General features: G+C 51.0%; 2 protein-coding genes across 4 annotated transcripts; one reads left to right on the top strand and one right to left on the bottom strand.

Moving 5' to 3' along the window:
* Positions 1-54: 54 nt before the first annotated feature.
* Positions 55-4,780, top strand: NOP16 (NOP16 nucleolar protein). Of its 2 annotated transcripts, none has more exons than XM_058546330.1 (5): positions 55-226; positions 317-425; positions 1,572-1,641; positions 3,416-3,522; positions 4,090-4,332. In XM_058546330.1, the coding sequence occupies exons 1-5, from the start codon at positions 120-122 to the stop codon at positions 4,102-4,104; spliced, it is 408 nt and encodes a 135-aa protein (XP_058402313.1). In that variant the 5' UTR covers positions 55-119; the 3' UTR covers positions 4,105-4,332. The 2 variants fall into 2 exon arrangements, with proteins under 2 accessions (XP_058402313.1, XP_058402309.1); XM_058546326.1 differs by lacking the exon at positions 4,090-4,332 and adding an exon at positions 4,339-4,780 and having other exon boundaries at positions 58-226.
* A 3,434-nt stretch (positions 4,781-8,214) lies between these two features.
* On the bottom strand, positions 8,215-16,305 carry ARL10 (ADP ribosylation factor like GTPase 10). Of its 2 annotated transcripts, XR_009220877.1 has the most exons (5): positions 16,107-16,305; positions 15,304-15,505; positions 12,266-12,441; positions 10,090-10,438; positions 8,215-9,124 (listed from the first exon to the last, which is right to left on the bottom strand). XR_009220877.1 is itself a non-coding variant. In XM_058546320.1 (4 exons), exons 1-4 carry the CDS (start codon positions 16,287-16,289, stop codon positions 10,265-10,267), a joined length of 735 nt encoding a protein of 244 aa, XP_058402303.1. In that variant the 5' UTR covers positions 16,290-16,305; the 3' UTR covers positions 8,215-10,264. The 2 variants fall into 2 exon arrangements, 1 of the variants encoding a protein (XP_058402303.1); XM_058546320.1 differs by having other exon boundaries at positions 8,215-10,438.
* Positions 16,306-21,452: the final 5,147 nt, after the last annotated feature.

Here is a 21,452-nt window from a genome sequence, read left to right as displayed (position 1 = left end):
CGGGAAAACTACATTTCCCAGAAAGCCTGCGATGCCATGCGCACGCCCGCCGGAAGGAGTCAGCTGCACGAGGTGCTGAGAGGCGCCGAGTCTGAGCTGTCGGTGCGGTGGTCAGCGCGATGCCCAAGGCTAAGGGGAAGACCCGGAGGCAGAAGTTCGGTTACAATGTTAACCGCAAGCGTCTGAACCGGAATGCTCGACGGAAGGCAGCGCCGCGGATCGAGTGGTGAGGGGGCCGGGTTTCGGGAGGCGGGGGGCCTCGGCCGGGACTGCTGGCGAGATGACGGTTCCGCGATCTCCCTCTCTTTGCCTGTAGCTCCCACATCCGACATGCCTGGGACCACGCCAAATCGGTGCGGCAGAACCTGGCCGAGATGGGGTTGGCCATGGACCCCAACAAGGCGGTGCCCCTCCGTAAGAGAAAGGTACTGACATGGTGCTGTCCCTGCTTTTGCCCCCTGCCCGTGCCGTATTTAGCTGGGTTTCAGAACTGCATCCTGTCCTCTACTTCCCTCACACCCTTCCTGGGTTTGCGACCTCCTCACAGCCAACTCGCCCAGCCTGCCCTATGGTTGACGATCCCTTTACGACCTCTCATACCCCACCACCAGCACACACTGGGCCTGCGTTGGAGCTTCCGCTTTCCTTCTCCACTCATTTTTTTCACCCTGAAATTAACCTGTTTGGGTCCGTTGGCATCTCAGTGGAATTTTCCAGGATTTATCTTTTTCTGCCGTTAACTTTCCCTAATAAGGACTCCCCAGAGTTTGGGGTCTTTTCTAACTGTTCCTTACACCTTCCCCCGTCATCCAATCATCCTTGTTCTGAGGCTTCCCTGGGGGTAGTTTCTCCGAATAAGTGTTTTTCTGGATCACCCTTTCAAAAATAGCAGCTTTTTTCACTCAGTAACTTCTTCCCTGCTTTATTTTAATTCATAGCACTTGTAATTACCTGATGGTATACTATATATTTATTAGTTTATCTGTTTATTGTCTGTGCCTCTTTCCCCCAACATAATCTCCTTGGAGACAAGGACTTTATGTTTTGTTCACTACTAAATCCCCAGTGGTGATTAGGATGTGACTAGTGCTCTATGGATAGTTAACTAATGAATGGGTTTGCTGATTGAATTTGTCCGATTGCCTTTGGCAAGTTTCTTTTTATCCCTCGTGCCAGAGGAAAATGGCACTACTGTTTCTTGAACAAATGTCAAGCTAGAGCCAAGCACTGGCAGGTTGCTTCTCCCCATAGAGAAGAAATCTGACATCTCCCCCTCCCTGTAAGTTATAAAACACTTTTGTTCTGTTATCACACAACAAAGTGAGGCAGGCAAGGGTTATTATGCCCATTTATAGATAAGCACAGACAAATTAATTGCTTGCTTGAGTCTCTTTTGGAAACCATGAAGCCTCCAGGGCATTGGTTCTCCTTGTCATCTATTCCTGCCTGACCTTGTATAGGGATTCTTATGGGTAATGCAGTTGTGTTGGGAAGGGCAGGAGCCTCTTGAATTTTCCCTCATCCAGAATCCTTCCTTTGTCTACTGGTCTCACAGGCTCTGTTCTCTGCAGGTGAAGGCCATGGAGGTGGACGTAGAGGAGAGGCCTAAGGAGCTTGTGCGGAAACCCTATGTGCTAAATGGTGGGTGCTGGCCATGTTCCTCTAGGTCACCATCCTGCACAGTCAGGGCTGGAAAGGGCCCACAGGTGTCCTCATTTTACAGATGGAGAAACTGAGGTTCAGAGGGAAGAAGTGAGCTGTTCCAGGGCTCTCAGAGTTAGGACTGTGTCCCTGGCTGGGCCATTTTCAGTTTACTGACTAAACTCAAGTGTGTGAAGATGATGTGTCAGAGATGTTAAGGGAGGATGTAGCCAGGTGCCTGAGAGGATAGAAAAGAAACCATTAAGTCTCAGGCACTTGTTTAGCTTCTCGTGAATTTAAGGTAGAACAGAATTTTAGGGATTCCATCATCTCATTTAATCTTCCCAATGACAAATCAATTTCTTGTATATTAAGGCTATAGAGACTGAATATTAAAAGAGAAGAGAATAAATTCTGCAGGGAAGCAGGAATATTCTGGAATTCTCTACCCATCCTTCCTCTTACCTGTCTGAGATTTTTAACAGTTCTCCTGAAAGTGAAAGGATTTGAATGGCCAGGCATTTGATACAGCATTCCTTGAGTTCTTGTCTTTAGTCTGTCTCAGTGATTCTCACAAGAATTACTGCACAAGACTGCATATATAAAATCATGTGTACTTATTGTAGTCAAAGCTAATTTTTAAAAGTTTTAATTATTTAATTTTTAAAATTTTTAATTGTGGTAGAAAACACATTACATAAAATTTACCATCTTAATAATTTTTAAATGTATAGCTCAGTAGTGTTAAGTATATTCACATTGTCATGTAACAGAGCTCCAGAATTTTTCATCTTCAAAACTGAAACTCTAGGGGCCGGCCCAGTAGTGTAGCGGTTAAGTGCATGCACTCCACTTTGGTGGCCTAGGGTTTGCAGGTTCAGATTCCCGGTGCGGACCTCCGCACCGCTTGTCAGGTCATGCTGTGGTGGCATCCCACATACAAAATAGAGGAAGATGGGCACAGATGTTACCTCAGGGCTAATCTTCCTCAGCAAAAAGGAGGATTGGCAATGGATGTTAGCTCAGAGCCAATCTTCGTCACCAAAAAAAACTGGAAAACAAAAAAACCCTGAAACTCTGTACCCATTAAACAACTCCCCATTCCCCTTCCCCCAAGCCCTTGGCAACCAAGTCAGAGGTAATTTTGACTGTAAGCAATTTTAGCATATATTTGGATAAGATTTGACTACATCGTTTCCGTGAGCTATTTTTCTCCCTTCATAGGTGAGAAATGGGGAGTATTTGCCAGCTGTTTTGAAAGTGAAGCCATTATTGGCTCCACAGCTAGGCTTTTCTCCTCACATGGAGCGGAGAGGTGCTTGGGCCCAGGCACAGGCCCTAGTTCCTGCAGCTCTAGTTCTCATTTATTTAGGCCTTTACATTTCAGTTATTGTAACATCTTAAGAAAAGAGGATCTCAGAGAGTTTTAGAGCTGGAAGGGACCGCTGCCTTGTGGGCAGGCAGTGTATCTTCATCTCTGTGCCAGGCCCTGGCATAAATAGGGATTATTCGTTTGGTGCCTTCTTTTGACTCATCTGAGGCCCAATGAGAGATGACTTGCCTTTCAGGTAGTTGCCACATACTTGTGTCATAGGCAGAGCCTGGGACCTGAGGAAGGTTCTAGCACTGAATTTGGGGGTAGAAAGGCAAAGCCCATCAGATGGCTGGTGTAGCAACTCTTGTGGCTTGGGATTGGGCAAAGGGCTAACTGGGCAGCTCAGATAGTGCAGGAAGCAAAGCCTTATTCCCTGTCTCCTGGCCTCTCTCACCACAGACCTGGAGGCAGAAGCCAGCCTCCCAGAAAAGAAAGGAAATACGCTGTCTCGAGACCTCATTGACTATGTACGCTACATGGTGGAGAACCATGGGGAGGACTATAAGGTGAGTGGTCCAGGCCTGGCAGGCCCATTGGGAAGGCACGCTGGACCATTTGGGGCCTGATTTGCTTGCCTAGTGCCTGTGTCCTGAGACTGAGTGGAAACAAAGGGAGGAAAGAAAGATTAGGAAGTGGATCCTATTGACGGAATGCTTATAGCTGGGATAGACTGTGTGGCCTGTGGTTCCTATCCACTCACAGATGTTGTTTTGCTTGCATGGTATTTTGGTTTTTTTTTTTTTTTTTGGAAGGAGATCAGCCCTGTGCTAACATCTGCAATCCTCATCTTTTTTTGCTGAGGAAGACTGCCCTGGGCTAACATCTGTGCCCATCGTCCTCCACTTTATATGGGACGCCGCCGCAGCATGGCTGGTCAAGCGGTGCATAAGTGCGCGCCCGGGATCCAAATCGGCGAACCCCAGGCCTCCGCAGCGGAGCGCGCGCACTTAACCGCTTGCGCCACTGGGCTGGCCCCTGCGTGGTATTTTTAAAGAACTTGAACTAGTTGCTATTTTAATTATGGGAAGTTTCAAGTAAAAGTACACATTTTTTGCTTCTCTTAAAAATCGAAGATCTGGCTACCCTGAACCCTGCGCCCAAGTAGAATCAGTTGGCTGTGGATGGAGCATGAGCTGCTCAGCTGGCCCAGCTCCTGCCTGGTCCCTGAGGGCATTTGCACCCATTTCCCCACATACTCCATGGCTTTTGAAGTGAAGAATCTGAACCTCAGGGAAAGGAAGTTGCTTGCCCAACTCAGACAAAGCTAGGATTTGAACCTTTGCCTGTCCAGCCCTCTTCAAGTGGCCCTTCTCCTTTCTTAGGCTATGGCCCGGGATGAGAAGAATTACTATCAAGATACGCCGAAACAGATTCGGAATAAGATCAACGTCTATAAACGGTTTTACCCAGCAGAGTGGCAAGCCTTTCTCGATTCTTTGCAGAAGAATAAAATGGAGGCTGAGTGACTGGTTTACGCCTGCCCCAGGCTGAGGCCTCCTCCTGGACCAGAGAAGCTGGAGCCAGGGTTTAAGGCAAGGAGGCATGTGTGGCTACAGATGAGGCTGGCCAAACCCCATGGAGTCAAAAGGTTATACACACACACACTCTCTCATACTCCCCTCTCTGGGGAAGGAACTGTCTCGCAGAGGCTCCAGTTTATATTCTGGGGGCTCTGGGAAAAGCCAGAACCTGCTATTTCCAGAGTGGATGGTTTGTGTGAATGTAGTTTGTACATAATAAAACAAAGCTATTTTACTTCTCTGATGGTTTTGTATTTGCCCCTCCCAGCTAAACGCTGGGGCTGCCCCTGCAAAAGCCAACTAACTCAGCCAGGGCAGGGAGGCCATCCAACCCTTCATGTGGCACGTTCACATGCCCTGGGCACAGCCTCCCTCCTCTTCTCCCCTATTCTGGTTCCTTTGCCCTCTCCCTTGGTTTCCTGCATAGCAGTTCCATTAACCCTTCTACAGAAGCCTGCCGGGAACCCTGGGTGGCTTGGAAGGGAGGGTCTTGACTTGCCAGTGCAAGTCCCACCCCTAGGCTGGAGGCTGGTGGACTGCTTCTCCATGGCCCTAGTCTGAGGCCAGCTGTGGCTTGAGTGCCAGAGGGTAAGGAGCTGGATGGCTTCTTCCTGGTCTGCCTTCAAGTGACCTGCCTTTGCTGCTTGTCTTCAGGTTGCTTGTGTTGGCCATGCCCTGACTGGAGCCCGAGGCCTTGAAACCTGCTGAGACTGTCTGGTGGACTTCTGAATACCACACTGCTGTGTGCCGTGCACTAGACTACACATTGCCTGGCCATTGTGGGGAGGAGGTGATGACTTTTATGTAGCAGGATCACAGGCAAGGTGTGCAGTGGGCACTGGGCATTTTCTTAAGTTTTCATACTTTATTCTCAGCTATTAATAATACAAAAACCAGGGCCCACTGGTGGCATAGCGGTTAAGTGCGCGCGCTCTGCTTTAGCGGCCCGAGGATTTGCAGGTTGGGATCCCGGGAGCGCACCGACGCACCGCTTGTCAAGCCACGCTGTGGTGGTGTCCCATATAAAGTACAGGAAGATAGGCATGGATGTTAGCCCAGGGCCAATCTTCCTCAGCAAAAAAGAGGAGGATTGGCGACAGATGTTAGCTCAGGGCTAATCTTCCTCACACACACACACACACACACAAATATAATAATACAAAAACCCTCTTGTTCTTAAGACTTCTAGTAGCACCTAAAATGTCTCTTCTCATGGCTCTTAAAAAGGGCTTAGTGTTTTTACATAGATCATTACACATAAATCCTTGTAAGGTGTGGGGTTTTATCCTCATCTTACAGGTGAGGAAACAGAGGCATGGGAGGTGTTAATAGGGGTTGGGAGTCAAGTCTGTCCAACACCTAAGCCTAGGCTTCCACTTGCTGTCCTCACCTCTGGCCCCTGAAGGCAGCCACCCATCCCACACCATCAAGGCAGGCTGGAAACTGGACAGGCTGGGAAGCTCGCAGAAACCCTCCCGTTGGACACAGCATGCTTAGCCTCCAGCAGGGACTGGCCATTGTAAGCACTGCAAGCACAGCCTTCAGGCTCTAGTCGCAGCAGAGCTCCTGAGGGCCTTCCTTATTTGGCCTCGTAGCTTCTCTCCCACAGCATCCCAAATTCAGGCCTTTGCCTAGGCTGGCCGCTTAGTTTAGGTGCCTATTTTAGCAAGCCTCCCCTACCACTGTCCCCTGCCCCCAGGCTGTTTCAGTGTCCTGTAGTCCCCATGCCCTGGACTTCCTGTAGCAATTCCTATCAGTCATAATGGCCTTTTAATCTGCTTGACATCCCCCACCAGACCGGGCTTGAGCAGGGACCTTGCCTGGGAATCCACAAAACCCAGCCCCTGGCAAGTGCTAGCAGGGGGAACGCTTGTGGAATGGCCGACTGCACGGCCCTGTGGCCTCCATTTTGGCCTCTGGCGTGGAGGCCACCAGAAGACATCGTGGCTCCAATTTCCACACCTTAGCTCCGTCCCCATCAGCTAGAACTCCCAAGGAGTGCAAAAAGAGTTTGGATACCTCCCAAAAGGTACTGAGTTAGGCCAAAGCTCACGTTCCTTACCACCCCCCCAATGTGGGCTGAAGGGCCAGGGGACTGAGACTTGCTGTTTGATAAACTGTCACGAGAGGTATTCTGGGACTACCCTCCATAGCTGCCCCTCACTGGGACTCTAAGCACCCAGCACATACTCCTCGAAATCAGAATTCAAATGATACCACCTGAGTCTTTGGCATTTATTGTGTACCTCAAATGGCTGCCAATACTCCATTTTATGCAGTTTGTCCTTGACAACCCTGTGTGTCTGGGTTTGCAGGGCATGGGCTGGGACAGCAATGCCAGTTTACTTCCAGATCTGATGGGAATCCTCCCCTTGTCTCTTAATGGGCCATCTCCTGGAGGCAGCGGACGAGGAAAAGTTGGAGGTTCTTTTCATAGCTACTAGAAAGGACTTGAGGATGTGTGAGCAGACAGCAGGCACGAGAGGCAGACTGCTCAGACTATCCCAGGTCTGAGGTCTGGGGCAGCTGTATGAGGATGGACACCACAGGCGAGTTTCAGCAGCTGGTTCGAAATGCTGGCAGTTGCTACTAAACTGGCATAAGAACAAAATGTTTTCGAAAGGCAAGTGGAAATGTTTTTTTGGAGAATCTGGTGTTTCATTCAGGCAGACAGGCCAGAGTTGTGAGCTATTCATCAGAACCTCTCTGGAGGACCAGGAGGCTGTGACGGACCAACTTCACCCCATCCCCAGCCCTTACAGCTCGATACCACTGTGTCACTGCCTCCCTTACACCAGGCAGTTCTGGGCACTAAGAGGTGCCAGAGGAGGCTTCTAGGGATGGGCAGCCAGACCAAGGTGGTCCCAGCAGCCTCAAGAGCCCTCTTGCCCAGACCATCCACATGTCCAAGCTCTGGGCCAGGTTGGCCTCTCCTCAAAGGGAGGCAGCAGGTCAGAGAATGAAAAATCAGAAGCCATGGTTACATTTAAATAACTCTTAAGAACAGAAGCCCCCAGTGCCAGGGTGAGTGATCCAGGCGCAGGTTCAACAGGCAAGTAGAAGCAGAGGCTTCCCTAAGGAGTGGGCACTGTGGTGGTGCCACCTGCTCTCTCAGATCCAGAGCCTTCCCTCCACCGTCTTCATTAGAATATGAGAGCTGCCCAGACATTCACTCCCTGTTCCCAAGCTCAGGTAGGTTGGAGCCGTAGAGTCGGGGCAGTGGGGGGAAAGCAGAGTCACCCCAGGCTAGCTCAGGAATCTCATTTTGAGATGAATAGCTCCAGGTAAGCGCTGGTTCCCAAAGGCAGTTATCTGGGCTCCTGAATCAGAAAGTCACATTCAAGAGGAACTGGGTAAGAGCACCACAAGGCCAGGCTGTCAGCTGTTCTTAAGAAAGGCTGTTCCCCCATTCTACCCAGCCTGGGTCTGGTAGAAACCAGAGAGGAGCACTGTTTGGCACTCTGCCTGGAGGACAGGCCAGCAGCCCCACAGAGGAGTGCAGCTGTCGGCCACAGATGTGGTGAGGCACACCACAGGCCAGTAGAACTTCGATATTCCATACAAGCGTCAGGGAGCGGTGGCACTCTGGGCCTTCAGCGCTCCTCAGCCGTGTGTGTCTCCTGGTGTCTCACTGGGACCTGTCAGTTCTGAGTGGTCTTTAGAAGTAGCTCAAGTAGATACAGTTAAACTCTTTATTCAAGTTCACCTCCCCCCACTGGGGACATTAAAAACTGTACTACATAATGATACTCATTAGACCAAAGGCAGATCTTAATGAGAAGAAAAGGGTCCCCCTCACCAGTGTTGGTTCCAAAGGTAACTTTCCAGCACTGGAAAACAAGGTGAAGTCCACAGAACACAGAGGACAGTTTCTCAACCTTCCAATAGCAAAATAAAGAGTTGTCAGCAAAGTTTCAAAGTCTACTCTAAAACCCAAATCATTCCTTACATATTTAAAATAAAAGCAGACAAATCACTTAATGCAGAAAGTTAGCATTTCAAAGAAAGTGAATCTATTCTGATTCACCCACAGCCCAAGAGCCCAGCAGGCTACTCTTCCAATTATCCTGCTCACTTCTGGACTCCGGGAGCGTCCTCCCCCACTCTCCCTCGCTCTGTCTCTTCTCGCACCGGCCAGAGCATGGAACTGAAGCACACTGAGTAAATGTCAAATGAACTGAAGGCACATAATCTCTATTCTCAATGAAAAAGCAAACTGAGTTGGGTATCTCCTCTAAAAAAAGTCCCTTTGTAGCTGTTGATTATTCAGTGGCCCCTGAGAGACAAAAGCCTCCTTCTTTTGCCTGCACTAAAGAGAAGTGTCAGTACAGACACAGTCCTTAAAGTGGCTGGTCACTGGACACAGGAGAATCATGGAATGTGCACTGGAGAGAACAGCAGCGATTCTGTCCCGCTTTGCTTCACTGGGGCATCAATGGGGCTAGCAAGGCTGAGTGATATACCCAAGGCCACCCTGTTGGCTGCTCTGCTAATTCCCATTTCTTTGTACCTGGATTTACATGATTGAAATTTCCTCTTCCAGTCATTTATTATCGACATACTGGGCCAAGGGGTGGAGTTTAAGTTCCTGTGGATCAATGGGAAGATTAGGACATCAATTACAGCCACAAAGGGTGGGGGAAGCTAGAGCTTTGTCTCTACTAACACGTGTAGGTCATCACATTTCATTCATGATCCCAGCTGTTTTCCTCAAAGATCCAAATTTTCTATGACAATCATCTAGGGTTTTGATAACAGCACCTAGAAACAGAGCCTAAAACTCTGGCCTGTTCCTTTTATAAATAAATAAATAAATAAAATGCAGTTCTGAGGCCAAAGCCCAGCTTGGGCTGAAGTCTTCTTCCCAGTGACATGGGCTCCTTCTTTCCCCAGACTTACGTAAACAGGGATGTTGGCACAGTTAGTGCAAGAACAGCAGCTTCTGTCTCCAGATTAGGGGGAAAAAAGCCCTCAGTTTTTCCGATTAGGGGGTGAATAGCACTTATTCTGTAGTCAAGAGAGGCTGGCAGGCAAGGCCTTGGCTTGGGGAAAGTAGGGACATTTCAGACAGCTCCTTGCTAGGATCTCCTGATTCGTGCTAGCACTTCTTATCTTCACAGCTGGGAAATGCATCTCCAAATTAGAAAAAACCACAGAAATCACCTTCCTTTAAAAATCATCTCCCGGGGCCAGAGAGGCAGAGACTGCACAAGGCCATGAGCCAGTTGGGCAGAGGTGGGGCTGGAGGACAATGCGGGACTGGCAGCCAGGGCTCACTGTCCAGAACCTGCCTGCGTGAGAGGGGTGTGAATTCACCAGGAAGGGTCCGTCTAGACTGGGACTACTTCTCACACCTACACGGGTCCTCATCCACCAGGACCTGCAGGGAGGGGAGAACTGAGCCTCCTGAGCATCTCACTGCACAGGTCAGAGAAGGAGGGTGCCTTCACTGGTGAAAGCTGGATCCACTTCCCACCCTGAAGGAGCCAGACACTACCTTCTCCCACCCTCTGGCTCACCCACCTCCCTGCTTCAGCCTCACGGCCACCTCACCAGGAAGGCTTCTGTGTGGTTCTTGGCCTTGCCCAGGCCTTGCTGTTGAGAGGGCAAGGAGGGGAGAGGGGAAGTGCTGCCACGTGGCTCCTGCCCAGGCCCAGGCGGGCAATGAGGCAGCGGGAGCAGCAGAACTGGGGTTCCAGGGCTGGGCAGTGAGCAGGTGGGCACCAGCCTAGGAGAGAAGCTCCAAGAGCAGTCTCCAGATATGCACGGTGCCAGGGTCTTCAAAGCCGGGTCCTGCAGGGGCAATGCTGGCTGCCAAGAGGAAAACCTCCCGCTGGCTATCGACAGCCTGCAGGCCCAGCTCCCGCTGCAGCTCCACCGTGCTCACGGCCTCACTCAGGTCCTGGGGTGAAACAGAGGAGCCAGTCAGAACAGAGCCGACAGTGCTTCCCAACGCCCACCCTGTCACCCGTGAAATAAACTGTACTTTAGCTACCCTGGGGTACACTGGGGTCTAAGTTCCCAGAAGCAGCCTCTGGGCCTGTTAGTCTAAACTCTTCCTCATCTCTGACTTTCCTCTGTACCACCCTCTTTCACCCCATCATCAGCCGCTGAGGAAGAAACAGCACTCCTCTAAGTCAGGCCTGGTGACAGGCACTTAGTCTTATTTAATTCTCATAGTCGACCCTGAACTGAGGAGGAAGTTGGCTCGGGGAGGTAAAGTCATTTAGCCAAGGAAACAGTGATAAGTGGCAGAGCCAAGTTTCAAACCCAGGTTGGTTTGAAGACCTAGCTTATAAGTGACCCTTATAGGAATCATAGCTCAGTTTCCTAAAAACTCAATAGAGGAGAGATCTTACAGTAGGGTCACTTCCAGATACGGGCCTGACCTCCCCCAGACTGCTAGACACTGGACGAGAGTAAAAGAGGGCACTACAGAGCATGGCTGGTAAGAGTACATTCTAATGTCAACTCTGACCCAAGATTAAAGTGATTCTTCTTGGAGCAATTCATAGAAAGCTGGGGCCTTAGGTGTTGTCTCCAGTAGGATTGAAATTGCTATAAATTATGGTTTATAAACAGGATGATATAATTCATTGTCCAAACCAGGGTACTTCTGAGACTCAAAGTGGGCACTATTAATAATTATACCAGAACAACAGGCATCAATGGGGACTGTCTCCAGCAGACCAGGACATATGGTCACCCATTTATAAATGATTGTCAAGTATTTCCTGTTAGGCAGAGGGAATCTGAGGTCAAAGACGTACAGCATCTCTCCAAGCAAGGCTGGAAACATGTCCCACGGCTCTCAGGGACATGGGCACATGTCACAGGAAATATGACAGGACTCTGTACTGTGGCAGAGTTTCACCTGGTGTTGAGAATGGCACCTCAGGTCTGTGATGCCGAGGGCTGCTGGGCCCAAGGCAGCTCTCTGGCACCCAGGAGAGGTACAGGTATAGGTATAGGTATAGTGTATATAGGTATATAGCTATAGTGCAGTCGTTAAGAGTAGGAACTTCGAGGAAGATCTGAGTTCAAGTCCTGGCTTTGCCACATACCAGCTGAAACTTTGGGCATTTAGGAATAACAGTGAGGCCTATCATGTGGTTTCTGTAGGACTGAAGTGAGGTCATGATTATGAGGTGCTTGGCACTGTGCCTGGCACACTGTAAGCACACAAATTTAATTATTATTATTATTTAATGTGTTCAACTTCTCATCACTTCCCAGCTTTAGCTCTCTGATCTAGAGCCAGAAGTCACAAAGACATAGCAGAGTGGAAAAGGCACGGGTTTTGGAGTTAGACATCCCAATTCCACTATTCTCCAAGTGGTCAACCTTGGGGAGATTACAGAATCTCTCTGAGCTTCAGATTCCCCAGCTGTAAAATGTGAATAGTATCCCATACCTTGGAGGGTCAATAGAAGCATAATATAAAATGTCATTCGAAACCACACCTGGCATATAATGGATACTTAATAATTATTTTTCTCATTTCTCCAGGATGACAGATGACAGGGAGGCAAAGAGGAAGAGAGACAGAGAATGAGGATTAGGGATGAGGGAAGAGGGAGGAGCACAGGTAGAAGAGGTGGGGGATAGTATCTGAGCCAAGTGCTCCTGGTCATGGGCCTGGGCTTGAATCCCTCTCCAGGGCTCCCTGCCCTGGAGCCATCTGTGGATCAAGCCCCATGGGCCTAAGCCAGCCTCCCGCGGCCCTCACCTGCTTGTTGGCCACCACAATGACAGGCAGGTCAGGGTCCTTGTCTAGCAGCTTGTGCAGCTCCTGCCGGGCCCAGGGCAGCCGGAGCCGGTCAGCAGAGTCCACCACGAACACTAGCACGTCCACTTCATTCACAAACTCCTTCCAGTAGAAGCGCAGGTTCTGGCTGCCACCGACTGAGGAGAGGCCAGGGGCCAGCTCAGAGCCTCCTCAGGCGCTGGCTCTCTACACATAGCCCCAACCCCACCCCACTTCCAGCATGCCAAGGCTCCACCAACCAGGGGCAAGGGAAAGACCATAGGTTCCAGAGTCAATCAGACCTGGGTTTAGCTCTAGCTCTGACATTGGCTCTCCCTGGGCAAGTCGCTACCTTTGAGCATCAGTCTCCTTCTCACTGAACTTACCTAACAGGTTGCAGCAAAAGCCAAAGGTACCATATGCAACGCACCTTTCATAGGACTGGTGTGAGGCAGGTGCTCAATAAACAGAACTCTCCAGTTCTTTCTCCTCGGTTGCCTTGCCTCCTGCCAACTCCTAGCTTCCTCCTGGGTCAGTGGGGCTGTGGTCAGAAGCCAAGACTCCCTGCCCTGCCTGTGCACAGCCATTCTTTGTTCAGTTTCTCTTGTTCAGTCTGGTCACCCCATTTTCTTTCCTTGGAAATGCCATACTCAATCCTACCACCACATGGCTTCCCACACAGGACCCCCAACGTATTGCCTTCCTGTTCCTCTGCACAGTCCCCCTTGGTCACCCTGCATCCTAGTGTTTCTGGTGATACTTTGACACTTGTAGACTCTAAGCTCTTTGAGAGTTAGAGCCGTTTACCTCTGGATCCCCCTAAAGCCCTCAGCACAATGCCTGGCACACAGCAGGCACTCAACAATTATTTACTGAGTGCTTACGAGGTGCCAAGCGCTGACCTGGGTGCTGGGGATACAGAGGTGAGCAAGGCAGGCAGGGACCCTGCTCTCAAGGAGCTCTCTCTGTAACCAAGACGGACACAGCAATAACACGTAGACACATTTCAGAAAGGAAGGAAACAAAACAGAAAAAGAGAAAGTGGCTGGGGTGGGGGGTGGCTTTAGATCTGGAAGGTCTCCCCAAGGAGGTGGCATATGAGCTGAGTCTGGGATGATGAGAAGGGGAAGTGGCAGAGAAAAGCATTACAGAGTGAAGAGCAAGCTCGATGTGTCTGAGAAACAGACGGTGGCCAGGGTGGCTGAGGTAATGCCAGAGAGGGAGAGGAGGAAGCCATGACCGGCAAGGCCAGCCAGGACTGGACCACACAGGGCCTGTATGGCCACAGAGAGGCTGTGGGGAGCCCTTTAAGGGTTTTGAGCAGGAGTGACACGATCTGATGTGGGTTTCTGAAAGATACCGTTGGCTGACATTGGGAACAGAAGTGGAAGTAGGAAGACCAGGGAGGAGGCTGTTGTAGTACTGAGAGCTAACGGTGGCTTGGACCAAGCAGGCAGTGGTGGAGGCGGGGAGAAGTGGACAGACGCAGAACCTGCTGGAGGATAGAACTGACAGAACTAGCTAATAAAATGGACTAGGAGATGGGGGGAAGGGAAGAGTCATCAAAGATCCACAAAGGGCCCATTCTCAGCTGGGCCCCAGGCCATGCATTGTAGGAGACCACAGCCAAGGGAGTGTTGTGGGAGGGGAAAGCCCCTGAACTTGAACGGGAGATGTGAGTTTGAATCCTGGCTCAACGACCCTATGCGCCTGGATTGTTACTGGTCTTGGGTAACACAGAAATACCAAACCCCTTCTCGCAGGGTTGGGGGAGGGGGGTGTTGTCTGTCAGACAGAGTGGGCCTCAAGTGCAGAACCCCTACTTGACCTTACTGTGTTCCTGGCACAAGAGAGAGACAGGGAAAGCTTGTTGCAAGGACAGAATCCCAGGTGAATATCAATGTTTGCTACAGTCAGAGAGGAACAATGTAGCCAGGACAGGCCAGCAGGCAAGTGCCTAAGACCAGAAGAACTAGGCCCATTCAGGCCAACAGCCAGGCCCTGAGTCTGATCCCACCACCTAGCACTTAGTTAAATGCACTCAGTCTTTATGGTTTGAGTCCTCTGGCTGGCAGGAAGCCCAGCTGTCTCTTCCCACCAAATCCGTGGCTGAACACAGGTGGCTAAGCACTGCTGCCCCCTCAATACCCTCTGCTATCCTCTCCCAGGATCTGAGGAAGCCTAACACTGAGGGCAGGGGCCTGCTTAGACCCCCTCTGATCACTCACTCAGCAAGCTCTCCCAGGGACCTGCTAGGGATGGGGCACTAGCTGGATCAAATCTGTCTGTGCCCCAGACACCTAGTTAGGGACACAGGCTGGTATGTGGCAAATACTGCAGCAGAAGGGGAGCCCAGAGGAGCCCTTAACCTCGCCTGGGGGCCACAGAAGTATTCACAGGGAGATCATGTTTGATCTAAATCTTATGAGTAGCAGTTTATCACGGGAAGAAGGGCTTTCCAGACTGAGGGAACAGTGCATGCAAAGGGCAGGGGATAAGAAAGAAAACAGCAAGCACGCTTCAGAAACAAGCAGGGGGGCACGGTGCTTAACACTGAGAGCCTAGAGCCAGGCAGTCTGCATTAGCAGACTGGCAAGCTGGGGGAGCTTGGATAAATTATTTAACTTGCTGGGCCTCAGTTTCTTTGTGTATATAAGGAAGGTAGCAACTATATCCAACCACTATTTATGGAGTCGTTGGGAGGATTTCATGAAGTAATGACTGTCAAGTGCTTGGCACACAGGAAATCTGAGCTGTTAGTATCTTAGTGTCAGGCATGTGGGCTTTGGTTGGGGTGAGACAGGTGGCAACCAAGCGGAAGCCGCCTGATCACGAAGGGCCCTCCGAGTCAGAAGACAGAGCTGGGCTGTATCCTGTGCCCCAGGGAGGCCTGAGAAGATTTCATACAGGGACGTGTCCCGCTTAGATATGCATTTTGGAGCCATCCCCAGGCAAAGAGCCCAGCTTGGGTCCAACTGAGATGATGGGGAGATGGGGTCTGTGTGTGGGGGTCTGCTCACTCTCTAGCAGGTCCACCTCGAAGTCCTTAGTGGGCAGCCGCACGGAGTTGAAGCCCCAGGTGGGGATGTGGCCTTCCAGCGGTGGCTTCCCCGACAGCACACGCAGGAACGTGCTCTTCCCGGAGCCATCCAGCCCCAGCACCAGCACTTCGCGTTGCTCCAACTCCTCCAGCGCCGGCTCCTCGTTCTCCTCGTCCTCAGGCTGCGAGACATAGGTCAGGCTGTGGCCGGCACGTCCCGCCCGACTCTTCCCGACGGAAGACCGAAGACATCGAAGCGCCCATCCCCACCCTCCACTGTCAAGGGGCAGACAGGCACGGGCTGGTGCAGCGGGACGAGCGCTGCCTCGGAGCCCTTAATCCTAAAGCCCGTTCTCTGGCTTTCCCTGAGTGACCTCGGGCAAAACCCTTCCCCTCGCGGAGCCTCCACCTCCTCAGACACAATCCCCGCGTCCCAGGGTCACAGCACGCGCGGCCAGCCCACCAGTCCTCAAGAGGGACGGAGGGCCTCTCCCGGCATGCCCCGGGCCGCTCGCACTGCGCAGGCGCCGGGCGGGAGGGCTGGGCCGGCGCGGGCCCGGCATCGCTCCCGGGCCGCGGCCTTCGGGCTCCGGCGTCCGTCAGGAAGTCCGCCTCCCGCAGCGGTGCCCCCCGGCCCCCCAAACGCCCACCCAGTCCTCGTTTTCGGGACCCACAACTGCCCGGCTGCCCGCGCGGGGCCTGCGGGCTGCGGCGCCAAGCCCCAGACCCAGGCGCTCCCGGCGCGGGCAGAGCCGTGGTCACACCCCCCGGCCCGGCACTCACGTCCCACTCGTCCCACTCGGGGAGGCGGGCAGCCTCCGCGCCCCACCAGGCTTCGCCCCGGTCCCAGCGCCGCTCGCGTCCACCGCCGAAGTAGGCCTTCCAGAGGATGAAGAGCACCGAGCCCAGCACGGCCGCGGCGCCGCCCAGCGCCAGCACCAAGGGGCTCAGCGGCCGAGGCGCCATCGGGCCGGGCGCGGGGCGCGGCTGCGAGCTGCACAGGCCGAGCCAGGCGGCCGGCCGAAGATGGCCCCGCTGCGAGTGCCGCGGCCGCGCCCACCCACTCAGCCCCGGCCCACACTACAAGCCCCACAATGCACCGCCGCTGTCGCGACAGGCCGCCCGCGCCCTGGCGACGGGAGAGGGGGCTCCCGCCCCCCTGGAAGGTGCGATGTGCGGCGGGAGGCTGTCTGGGCAGGACGGGAGACCGTGATGTTGGCATCTGCCGAGCGCTTGCTGTGTGCCAAGGGGTTAGCTCACGGCTCTTCTCGGTTACCCCTTAAAACAGTGCCCCGTAGAAGGGGAAACGGAGGCCGCGATCGCACCGTAGTGCATTGGTGCAGCCTGCATTCGTAATCAAGCGATCTCTTTCCTGGGCATCCCTCAAGACTTCGGGGAGGAAATTGAGGCAAGACACCCGGGATCACACGGCTGTGGGGTGGCGGATTATGGGGTGGCAGAGGCGGGACTGAAATCCAGGTCCCTGACTCAGGACTCTCTACCCTCCATTGGCTGTTTCCTGGACCCCAGGGGTTCTGCTCTCTTGGGGTCCTGGGGTCCTGATGAAGCAGGCGGGGCCAGGAGTCAGAGTGTTTAGACCTGACTACCTTGTCTTCCGTGACCCCCAGTGACTGCCAAGGTTTCCAGGTGTAGCACAAGGAGGAGCAGGAGAAATGGCCTGAGGTACTTGAGAGGAGGAGCCGTGAGGGGCTGTGGGGTGAATGGGTGTGTTTTATTGTAAGCCACCCAAGCCATCTTGTAGACCAGGGGGTACTCAGTGGGCTCTTTTCTACTCACCCACAGTTATGCTCAGATCCCTCCCGTTCCAGAAAACTGGCCTCCTGCTCTGGTTACCACCTTTCTCTCCTTTGCATTTCTGCTCCACTTCTAGATAATGTGTATTTCCTATTCCTCCTCCACCCACCTAGCGAAATTGCTCTCACCTGGGTCTCTGACAAACCCCTTGTTGGTAAATCCCTTTGTAACATCTTAGTTCTTATCTCGCTTGACGTCTTGGTACCACTGAACACTGTTAAATGTTGGAGTCTTAGTAGGTGTTGTAGTCGTCTTGGGCTGCCATAACAAAATACTACAGACTGGGTGAAAAACAACAGGAATTTGGGGCTGGCCCTGTGGCACAGTGGTTAAGTTTGCACGTTCTGCTTCAGCAGCCTGGGGTTTGCGGGTTCAGATCCTGGGCGCGGACCATCAAGCCATGCTGAGTGTCCCATGTAGACGAGCAACAACCCTACAACTATGATATACAACTATGTACTGGGGCTTTGGGGAGAAAAAAGAGGAAGATTGGCAACAGATGTTAGCGCAGGGCCAATCTTCCTCAAAAAAACAAACAAACAAAACCCAGGAATTTATTTCTCACAGTTCTGGAGTCTAGAAAGCCCAAAATCCAGGTGTGGGCTGATTCAGTTCCCTGATAATAGCCCTCTTCCTGGCCTGCAGAGAGCCACCTTCTTGCTGTGTCCTCACATGGGAGGGAGGGAGTGAGAGGAGGAGGGGGAGAGAGATCTGGTCTCTCTTCCTTATCTTACAAGGACACTAATCCCATAATGGAGCCCCACCCTCATGACCTCATCTAAACTTAATCACCTCCCAAAGGCCCCACCTCCAATACTATCACATTTGAGTTAGGGCTTCAATATATGAATTTTGGGAGGATACAACCATTCAGTCCATAACAGCAGGTTAATTAATAACTCTTCCTTTCCCCAAGTTTAGAACTAATGGGGAAGTAAGGCAAAGGAGACAGCCAAATGGAGAAAAAAAATGTCATCTTTCTTGTCAATAAATGCTGGATTAGAGAAAGTGGCTTAGATGTGAGGCCAAAATAGACTTGCTAATACTTTCCCCTGAAACAGACAGACTATCCATTGGGTCAGTGACACAACAAATCAAGCCAGGGCAGGAGTAGAATTAAGAATATTCACAGCCAGTATGGCACAGGCACCAGTCAGAAAGGGGTTGGTACTGAAAGAACAGAAACTGTCTAGCATCTGCTGACCTTACAGGGCCAGGGCCCTCCTAGGAGGCAGGGAGCATCCCGACCCACCCTCTCTGCACATGGGCAGTGCCAGGAGGAGAGTCCAGAGCATGCCTACTGCCTTCTCCCAAACTGCCCATTCAAACAAATCACTCCTCTGGGGAGAGGTGAGTGAGGGGTGGGGAGAGAGCCTCAGCGTGTGACTCCAGTCTTGTGTTTCACACTGTGGTTCAAGACCACTAGTGAATTGTGAAATCAATTTATTGGGTAGCAACTATATGTGTATATATATTTGTGTGTGTGTGTGTGTAAGACCAGCCCTGAGCTAACATCCGATGCCAATCCTCCTCTTTTTGCTGAAGAAAATTGGCCCTGGGCTAACATCCATGCCCATTTTCCTCTACTTTATATGGGATGCTGCCACAGCATGGCCTGACAAGCCGTGCGTCGGTGCGCGCTTGGGATCGGAACCTGCAAACCCTGGGCCGCGGAAGCGGAGTGTGCACACTTAACTGCTGTGCCACCAGGCTGGCCCCCACAACTATATATTTTTAACTATAAAATGAAACAGGGGGACTGGCCTGGTGGTGTAGTGGTTAAGTTTGTGCACTCCACTTCGGTGGCCCCGGGTTCCTGGGTTCGGATCCCAGGCACGGACCTACACACTGCTTGTTAAGCCATGCTGTGGCAGCATCCCACATAGAAAATGGAGGAGGATTGGCACAGATGTTAGCTCAGGGACAATCTTCCTCACCAAAAAAGAAAGAAAGAAAGAAAAGAATAGAGTGAAAAAAACATTTCATGAAACTTTTGTTTTAAACGTGTGTGCATTGTGTATGTGTGTGTACTGGGGCACCATGTAAAAAATATTTCTTACTGTAGCATGTGGTACTAAAAAATAGTTTGAAAGTCCCTGTAAATACCTCCAAGAGGAAAATGGAATGGGGGAAGGTGTGCAGGTCCCTCCTCCCCCCTACGCACACTGGCCAGTCCTTCTCAAAACTTGTTTCTATCACGCTGGGAAGCTCCTAGATGCCTTTCAAAACCTGGCCAGGGCACCAGAACACTTCTTGAGGGATCACCTCACTGGTGAGCCAGGAGCACAAGGCTCCCAAAGAGAAAAGTTAGCACCAGTGCATTTATCCAGAAATTTGCAGCCAGAAAAAAATTTTTTTAAGGGATTTAACTTTGGCATTCACATATTTTATGTCATTTCAAAAGAGAGCACCTTAATCCCTGGAGAGCTGAAGGCTCCTCAAGGTGTCATTTGGCCTTGCCTTATCTTTCCTGCCTCCTGAGACAGTGGGTGACCATCCTCTTGTGTCTCTCAGCTGGAGTCCAGTCACCCTGTGTGGTCATAGTCTCTGCCTGCGGCTGTCTCTCTGTCCCTGCCCCCCCACTTGAGGGTGGTGACTGAGACTTGTCATCTTGGAGTCCAATCTGCTTAGTATAAGACTGAGGGGCCCGGAGTTCATGCTTAGCAAATGTTTGCTCAGTTAAATCAATTGTGCTTGCTCCTCCCTTGGCTTCTATGACACATTCTTTTCTTGATCTTCTCCCTCCTTTATGACCAATCCTTTCCAGTCTCCTTTTGCCTGCCATTGGCTGCTATTACCTGAAACTAACTGGATGCAGTTGGCAAGGGAACTTTGGAAATGGAATTGACAAGAGTTAGCCTGCTGTGATACAGAGCAGAGCAGGTGAGGGCGAGGGATGGAGTCATGAGTAAACAGGCAAATGACCAGCACAGTCCACCCCTTTGCATCCATTTTTACTCTTATATCCATTTTTAACTTTGTGCTTCCACTTAACACTTGCAATATCCATCATAAAATCAAAGTCACTCTTTACCTTCTCCTGAACAAAAGGGGAGATGAAGTCCTATCAATCAATGTATCCATCTCTGGGTGATGTTAATTCCTCTTCAGTCGTAACTCCACCTGGATCTTCCACAACTAAAGATTAAGTTATAACAAGAAGCACTGCTGACTTTCCTTTTACAGTCCAACTTCTATATTGCTTCAGAGCAGTCTTTCTAAAAGAAAAGCTGACAATGTCATTTTCAGCTTAAAATTCCCCAGTGGCTCCCTGTCTCTACCAGGATAAGTACTACATGTAGTGGACTGCTATGCAAACATTTGTCTAACTGTCTTCATCTCCTGAGAACTGTTCCCCTAATGACTGAATTAATTGAAGACCTGCCATGGTTTTGTATGACACTTGGCGCAAGTAATTATTCCAAGGGTAATGAGTTGGGTCAGGCTGGACCAAGAAGACCCTTCCATGGGATTCTTAAATTTGGTAACCAGAGTCAATCTCCCTCTCACGGATTAAGATGTAAAACTTACCAGCCGTAGGCAGCCATTTCCCCACCTATAAAATAGGTTTGAGATCAAAGAGGCTGAGGTCGAGCAGGAAAGACTAAGACAGAAGGTAGAGCTGGAATCCTGGTGCCATTGGCATCTTTGGATACAGTTGTTCCTAAGGTCCAGGGCTTATTTTTGTTCAACCATTTTATAACTGACTTCTTCCTTCCTTCCTTCCACCTTCCTTCTTTCTTTTCTTTTTCTTTCTTTCACCACTCTCTGAGGGGTTACACAATGCCCAATCCACAGGATGTAGCCACAAACAACACAGCATCTGAGAGGCGCCCACTTTACAGTGAAGAGGTGCAGGAGTGGCTCCCTGACCAAGAGTCCCCTGGTTCTATCATGTACCATACCATCCAGAGGTAGCCCACATCAGCAACACTGGCTCAGCCTGCTGCTTTTCAGTTATCTACACCCTTTCCAGGAAAGGAAATTTTCTCAACCTGATCTTCATACTTGCTTCTTTGGTCTTGCGCTATATCCACTCTGCTATTCAACCTAGCCTTTGACGTCTTTATTTCATCTACAACATTTTTCTTATCTGGTTCTATAGTTGGATCTTCTTTATAATTTCTTGTTCACCCTCATATGTCCAAAATCCTCTCTTTTCTTTTTTAGAATAATACTTAAAATGTTTATTTTCAATTCCTGTCCTGTCCAGTCCATTACCTCTGCTGTGTCTAAAATAAGGTAGTCTCGTTCGTTGGTTGTCTGTTTCGTGTAGGGTGTGTGTCCCTCAGGCCTCTCATCTGCCCCTGTGAG

This window comes from Diceros bicornis, chromosome 1 (assembly GCF_020826845.1).
Source record: "Diceros bicornis minor isolate mBicDic1 chromosome 1, mDicBic1.mat.cur, whole genome shotgun sequence".
Classification (NCBI taxonomy): Eukaryota; Metazoa; Chordata; class Mammalia; order Perissodactyla; family Rhinocerotidae; genus Diceros; species Diceros bicornis.
This window is presented reverse-complemented; position numbering and strand designations above follow the sequence as displayed.